This window comes from Miscanthus floridulus, chromosome 2 (assembly GCF_019320115.1).
Source record: "Miscanthus floridulus cultivar M001 chromosome 2, ASM1932011v1, whole genome shotgun sequence".
NCBI lineage: Eukaryota > Viridiplantae > Streptophyta > Magnoliopsida > Poales > Poaceae > Miscanthus > Miscanthus floridulus.
In genome coordinates, this window is record NC_089581.1 from 113,632,138 (window position 1) to 113,639,309 (window position 7,172).

Here is a 7,172-nt window from a genome sequence, read left to right on the forward strand (position 1 = left end):
CTTGAACAATGTGTAGGTGTAGCTAATAACTACGTATATATAATTCTGAATCCGCAGACAAGCGCGGCCTGAAACTGCAGATTTGATCCGTAATCTCAGGTCTGAGCATGCGATCGTCACTGGTGCCATTTTCTCGCTCAATGTTTGTTCATATGTTTTTCTTTTCATTCTTTTAGGGAGTTGCTTTCTTTTTTTTCGTCGTTAACAGAGCGCACCATTTCCCTTACGGGCATGCCAGGTGCCGTCCTACTACAAATCCTACTCCACTAACCGACAATCTCGTCCAAAGCCACACTAGCACCCGATCGTCGGCGGTTCACCGACCGCCGGCGATCAATTCAGATGTCTTGCCGGCACAGCAGGCAGGAGCCGTGCCTGGCCGCCGGCGATCAGTTCAGATGTCTCGCCGGCACAGCGGACAGGAACCGTGCCTGACGAGCCAGCAGTCGATGCAGGGCACGTGGAAGAGGTGGCGGCACCCGGGCAGCCTCCGCGCGGGCTCGGCCACCCGGAAGTCCTGCAGGCACACCGAGCAGCACAGCGCCTGGCCCGCCGCGTCCACGGCGGTGTCCTCCGCGATCAACGTCTCCGGCAGCCGGCGCACCGCGGACTCGGGGAGGCCCCTGACGCTGCCGGTCTCGAACAGGTCGCTCGTCTCCTCGAACGGCGAGCTCATGGCGCTGATCTGCGTCCACAGTCCCACACACAGGATGGAAACAGGTTAGTTACAGCAGGCTGACGCAGTGACGCTGACCATGAGTGAGCTCTTGCGTCGCTGGCAGTGAAATACTCCTGGTCTGAAGAGCAGTTGGGCAATTAACTGAGACACGTCATCTCATCTGTCATTGATGCCAAACTGTCTTTTTTTGTTTTTACTTGAGGGTACGGTGATGGCCTCACTGAAAGTGATCTAGATGGCAGGCGCCAGCACCACCCTTTTTTAAGGCAACAACAACTCATATTCTCCTCTCTAACTAACAAACAAAGGTATTAAAGATCTATAAATGGGCGTGTGTGCCTTTGAATTGTTGTTACCCCATCTCGGAAGAAATGGACCGCATTAGCTTCAGGGACAATGCATGGACATGGACTAACTACCACTCAAATTATGCGCACAAGCATCCTCATATACCAGCTCTAGTACTTATATCCTTTGTTTATTATGCTTTTGCTACCTAAATTTCTTGTTGATCGACAGAGCCAATGGACCAACCGGTACCACACTTAGGATCTTGCAGTGCAATGAACATAGGCAACCAGCGTAATAATCCTGGTGCGTTTTGGTTTCAGATGAGGCTGAGAGAGTGACTATACCTGACTCTGCACGGCGCTCCGAACCGCCGGCCCCACCTTCTCCCGGACCAGCCTGCCGCTCAGGAGGCCGGAGATGATGTCCACCTGCGTGCACAAACAAACACTTGGGTCAGAGACAGGCACCGAGCAAACCGGAAGAAAGTAGTACGACGAGTCGATGCAGCAGTGCGTTTAATTTCGTTTTCGGCAGGAAACCGAACTCTCACCGGTGCAGGTGAAAGAAAAACATGGGTCCATGATATTCACAAGCATTATCCGCGCATCGCCCCACGGAATCCATGGGGTGGTCAACATCAAGCCCCATTAGGCGGCGAAAACGAGAATGATGTGCTTGTGAGCAGTTAGTTTTGCAAGTTGCAACGAAAACCTGATCGATATAAACCGAGAATTTTGAAGCAAAGTGGCAGCGACCGATTTGACAGAAGAGTAGGATCGAGGCTAGCAGCAGCAGATCAATGCGCGTCGTCAGTGCGTACGTACCATGTAGAGGAGGGACCAGACGCCGGAGTCGGCCGAGTGCCAGAGGTCGCGGGACGACTCGGCGACCTCGATGGAGAAGACGGCGCCGGAGATGGCCCCGATGCCGGCGCCGCGCAGCATCCCGTTCTCGGTCGCCAGCCCGAGCATGGACCCCGTCACCGCCCCGACCAGCGACCCCACTGCGAAAACCATACAAGGCAAGCAGCTCGTCAGACACAAGAGCGACTCTTCTGTCTGATCGAGCGCGGGCGAGCAACGCACCGGCCGCGAAGACGCAGGTGGCGACGGCGCAGAGCACCCTGCCGGCCAGCCCGCACGCCGCGGAGCCGAGCCTGGCGCCGGACCACTGGCACGGCCCCGCCGGCACCGGCACGGATGACGGCGACGAGCTGGGAGACAGGTCCATCGGGGACGAGGAATCGGAGGAACGGAACTGAGACTGAGATGCCAAATTGGCAACTGTTCCTCGCTGATGGCACGCGCGCTGCTGACGCAGAGGCGCACAGACCCGAGACAGAGAGAGAGATGGCAGGCAGCAGGTGATGAGTGTCCGGAGGCGAGCGCGTGTTGTATAAATAGTGGCGGGGAATATAAAACTGTGGTCTGCTCTGGTGCTGGCGGTGTGGAGCAGCCGCTGGTTTTGTCCCTCTGCCTTGTCCGCTGGCCCTGCGTTTGCCCGGCCCGTCGCGTGGCCCCGCTCCCGGCTCCTCTGCCGCCCCCGAAAATTTTGGCGAGCGGCCGTGGCGTGGCCGACTGGCGAGTGGCGCCGCGTGCCACCACTAAACATAACAAGTGGATATTTTGATCCACGAACGTTTGGTGGCTTCGTTCGGATGGTACGGTTCTGGAGGAATTTGGATGGTTTGGAGGAATTTTGGAGGAATTTATGAGAGAAAAACACATTTCCGGATAAAAAAAGAAGCGGATCAAGCCGAGTTTAAGAGCACGCGAACGAGGCCTGTTTCGTAATTTCCCCCAGAAAAACAATGAAACTCACTCGAGCGTTTCGATTTTCAAACTATAATTCACATTGGGAATGTTATGATTTTGTCGCTAGCAAAAGGGGATTTAGGCATCAGCTCCGCTGCTCCGTCGCCGGCCCTTTCCCTTCTCTGCTCCCTCGTCATCCACGCTGCCACAAGGACGATGGGCATGGGCCTTGTGGCTTTGTTTTCTTCGTATTTTCCTCGTCCCAAACCATTCTCCCTTCTTTCTAGGCTAGTCTAGGGCCGTGGTTCCGTTGGCAACTAAAATTGTTCATTCTGTGAAGTTGTCAGAACCTAAAATAAACTTTGCCATTATGATAATTTCGTTGAGATGGTAACACAAATATATATGAAACATCTAATTTAGAGTATGGATGAAGAAATTATGCCCTCAAGAATATACTCCAACGCTAGAAGTTCCGAGAATTAGAACTTTCGATGAATCTAAAAAAATCTGTAGGGTTCCCAGTTTCTTCCCATATCGACAATCCTAACATATTTCAGCAAACAAACTTTCGATGAACCTAAAAGAAAACCTCGTTCGGATGTAGCCTTTTGGATTTCAATCTGAACTATTCCAGTGTCGTGGGAAACTTGAAGATTACATCTTAGAAAGGTTTTCTAATGGGATAAGACCACCCCGCTCTATTTATTGAAAGATCATGGTCGATTGAGGTATCTAACATCCAATCGTTAAAAAACACATCTACTGCTCCTTTTATCCTCCTTTTCCCATCTACTTCTCCTCCTCGTTCTTTGTCGCTGCTGCATGGCTAGTGGATCGATGACGCCGAAGTTCTAGGGCGGTCAGGACGGCTAGGGCAACCCACAACCCCGCACGTCCTAGCGGAGTCCCTCCCAAGTGTGTGTGTGTGTGTGGACGTTGGGTTTCAAGAGACCTCATCATCGTATTGTGTCTTGCGTATCGTGCTCTTGATGAGGCTCCTCTGGCAATATGTCTTGCATATTGCACTCATCGCTGGAGGCACCAAGTCCATATGCGGACATACTTTAGGCGTTAACTGACCTAAAAGTCGACTAGGCACTATACTGAGCGATCTAGCTTACGTAATTCACGTCAATAGGTTCCTATCATTATAGGTGGCCGCTAGTGGGATCCAGTTAATCATGATCTAATCTAGTGCCTCCCTCTCCGGTAAGCGCAATTCATGATATGACTGAAAGACCATAGTACTTCTAGAATCATAGATCAGGGGATAAAACTTGACTTAGATGGGGAAGCTTGGTGATGTACCTCGCCCTAAGGCAGTTGCGGCCATAGCGCCGCAGTGACGTGACCACCAGTGTCGTAGCAGTGCAGGCGCGGTGCAGTTACGGCAGCCGAAGGCGATGGTGCTTCCCGTCGCTTACAATGCCCCTTTAGATCGGACTAGGGTTAAGATGCGGTGGGGGCGCTGATGGCTGCGGTAAAACCTCGTGTTATGTGTCCCAGTCCCCACCGTCCTTTTATAGCACTGCGCGACGGGGGCCCATCAACCAGTAGAAAGGCTGAGCGCCCCTGATCAGGGCGTGGATCAATGGCCCAATTGGCCGTTGGTGGAGATCAACCTAACATTCTCCCCCTTGATCTCACCTTATGACTTAAACTTAAATTACTTACTTCATCTCGTTCCCATTCCATCACAGATTAGTGCATAGAGCGTGCTTCATCGTCATGGTTAGTTGCCATTAGATTTAACAGCTACAATGCCTCTCTCTATTTTGAAACAGATACTCAACTAGGCCCTTAATATTCAGAAATCATAGGCTTTCCCATAAACCCATGTTGACTGTGTGTTCTCTGAACACACTGGGTGGTTAGCCTTTTATAAGTGGATCCGCAAGTACTTACTCGGTACTTATGTGCTCAATACTTTCAAAATGATTCTAGATTATCTTGTTTACAACATATAACTTAGTGTCAATGTATTTAGCAGCACACTTGACCTATTGTCTTAGGAGTTAACTTACTTTAAATGGTTATTGCTGTTGTCTACCATTGTTAAATCCTGGTATAAATTTCCTTAACCTCCTTTTGTCTGTTCCTTAAGCCTCATATCAAGCTATACTATGGTATGCATCACTGATGACACCACAACTGTTTCTTTGGAGCTTTTCCACAATAATGCTCCAACTGCAAGTGTTAGCAACTGCTGTGGATTTCACTACACATCTCACCAAGACATAACATTTGTACCCACAACTATTTGAGAGTACTTGCCCTTTCTTACTCAGCATGAGGCCTATGATACTTTGTAAAATTGCAAGACATTTTTAACTCCATTCCAGTGATCTTTATCTGGACTGGACTTCTACCAAAATATTGCGGATACATAAACTATGTCAGGGTAAGTTCTTACTTATACTTGTACCCTCATCAAGCTTCCAACAGCTGAAGCATATGGAACCTTATTCATTTGATCGATCTCATATCGGTTCCTAGAACACTTAAAGTTCCCATAACTATTACCCTTGACTATAGGAGCAGGCGTAGGTTTACTCGCATGCATACTTTATTTCTTTAGAATATTTTCTAAGTATGCATTTGCGATAGTCCTAATACCCCATTTTCTTCTATTTCGGTGAATTTCGATTCCTAAAACCGATGACGCTTCACCAAGACCATTCACATTGAAACTTGAGGACAAAACTTCTTCACCAATGACAGATTAACATCACTACTAGTGAGTAGAATGTCATCTATTCACAGGATCTGGAAAATGAATTTTCCATTCTTGAACTTCGCATAAACGCTATTGTCCTTCTCATTTTGTTTAAAAAACCCAACCTTTCTCATTTTTTCATCAACTTCAAATACTACTATCTAGAGACTTATTTTTAACCCATAAATGGATCTCTACAAGTGGCATCCGATATGTTCTTTTCTTCCATGACAAAACCTTTTGGGTTATGCCATGTAAACATTTTCATATAAATCCCCGTTGAGGAATACCGTTGTGGCAGAACCGCCTAATCTAATACCTCACAGAAGTGCTTGTCTTCCATTAGACACTAAGCACTCAAAGGAGAATACTAAATTACTCGATTCCGTCGGACACACCCCAGGGGAGAACCCAAAAATCCACATTTTTACCACCAGAATCACAAATGAGAGAATAAAGCTTACATCATTCGTAACCATTTCTTACATCACTTTTAATACAATGTCAGAGTGTAATATCTATTAATATAACAGCAGAATGAAATCATATTATCAGAGTTGTAAACAATTTAATTGAACAGCGGAATATGAACATGTGATCAGAGTTACAGCGGAAATAAACCTCTATTAATGACATGATGAAGTTTTGATATATAAACTACGACAACAGATTAGTAAACTTCCATTTATAAAAGCATTTGGTGAGAGTTATAAATAACAACTACGATCTCAACGTAAAGGAAATCCTCACTGAGCCCACCAGGAGGAATCCACACACAAAGGTCAGCTCTAGCATCCACCTGTCACCTACAACAGGGGGAATAAAACCCTGAGTACTCAATTGTACTCAGCAAGACTTACCCGATAGGAGAAAAGAAAAGACTCCAAAGATATGCAAAGCTATTTGGCTTGTGGGTTCATTGCATTTGCAGGAAGCATTACTAAACGTGCGTCCTTATATTCAATTTTTATTAAAAGCCGCATTGGTTCATTAACTAACCATTCTATGTAAGCACCTGTGCTACTTTCAAGCAAGTGATAAGCAAATTAGATTTCCTTTTCCATCTTCCACCTTTCATCTTCAGTTCTTACTACGATGCTAAACCGCAGACAAGCCGTACCGGATAGCCCGGCGATTCGTGAATCAATGCCCCCAGCTGGGTACCCCGAAAACACACGCCCCGCTTGTACCCCAGGCACAAGCAGGACCAACCCATCACTCTCCTGTCCCGGGTGTCCAGGTCCCCGTCCAAACTAGGACTCCAAGCCCCCGCCCCTAAGTCCCAGACTCAGCGCGGTGCAAGGACCTCCTCCACCAAAATAAAACCCTAACAGTCGGTCCGGAAAGAGTCGGATCCGCGACAAGAGAGCAACAAGTCTTCCAAGCGCCCATACACAAGTATGTGCTCGAGATAATAAGTCTGTGACCTGCCTAGAGTCATATGCAACGATCGGTCCTTAACCGACCAGACAGGGAAACACGGTGTAACCAAGCTATGACCCGCCTCCGCGGCGACACAACTTCTTACACCCACCAATACTCAAACCACATCCCTGCCCGGTCACCATTTTCCTTTCCACCAATTTTTATATTGCAAGTGATAATCATATAGTAACATATTTCCTATATCTCGTGAGTGATAGGCAATCACTCGACTTCTACCGGAGTCCTATAGCATAGCAATCTACACGATCCTGTCATACTAGTAAGACTCATAGGATAAAGATAT

At 47.9% G+C, this 7,172-nt stretch overlaps 1 protein-coding gene across 1 annotated transcript; it reads right to left on the reverse strand.

The window, feature by feature from the left end:
• Nucleotides 1–88: 88 nt before the first annotated feature.
• LOC136539389 (NEP1-interacting protein-like 1) lies at nucleotides 89–2,385 on the reverse strand. The gene is made up of 4 exons (XM_066531348.1): nucleotides 2,056–2,385; nucleotides 1,795–1,973; nucleotides 1,315–1,398; nucleotides 89–685 (listed from the first exon to the last, which is right to left on the reverse strand). Exons 1-4 carry the CDS (start codon nucleotides 2,198–2,200, stop codon nucleotides 395–397), a joined length of 699 nt encoding a protein of 232 aa, XP_066387445.1. The 5' UTR covers nucleotides 2,201–2,385; the 3' UTR covers nucleotides 89–394.
• Nucleotides 2,386–7,172: the final 4,787 nt, after the last annotated feature.

Excerpts from the sequence above, each read along its gene's own strand:
- LOC136539389 (XM_066531348.1), bottom strand. The coding sequence starts at position 2,200 with ATGGACCTGTCTCCCAGCTCGTCGCCGTCATCCGTGCCGGTGCCGGCG. Across the intron at positions 1,974-2,055 it reads CACCTGCGTCTTCGCGGCCG|TGGGGTCGCTGGTCGGGGCG; the intron begins GTGCGTTGCTCG and ends TGGTTTTCGCAG. Across the intron at positions 686-1,314 it reads GGAGCGCCGTGCAGAGTCAG|ATCAGCGCCATGAGCTCGCC; the intron begins GTATAGTCACTC and ends CTGTGGACGCAG.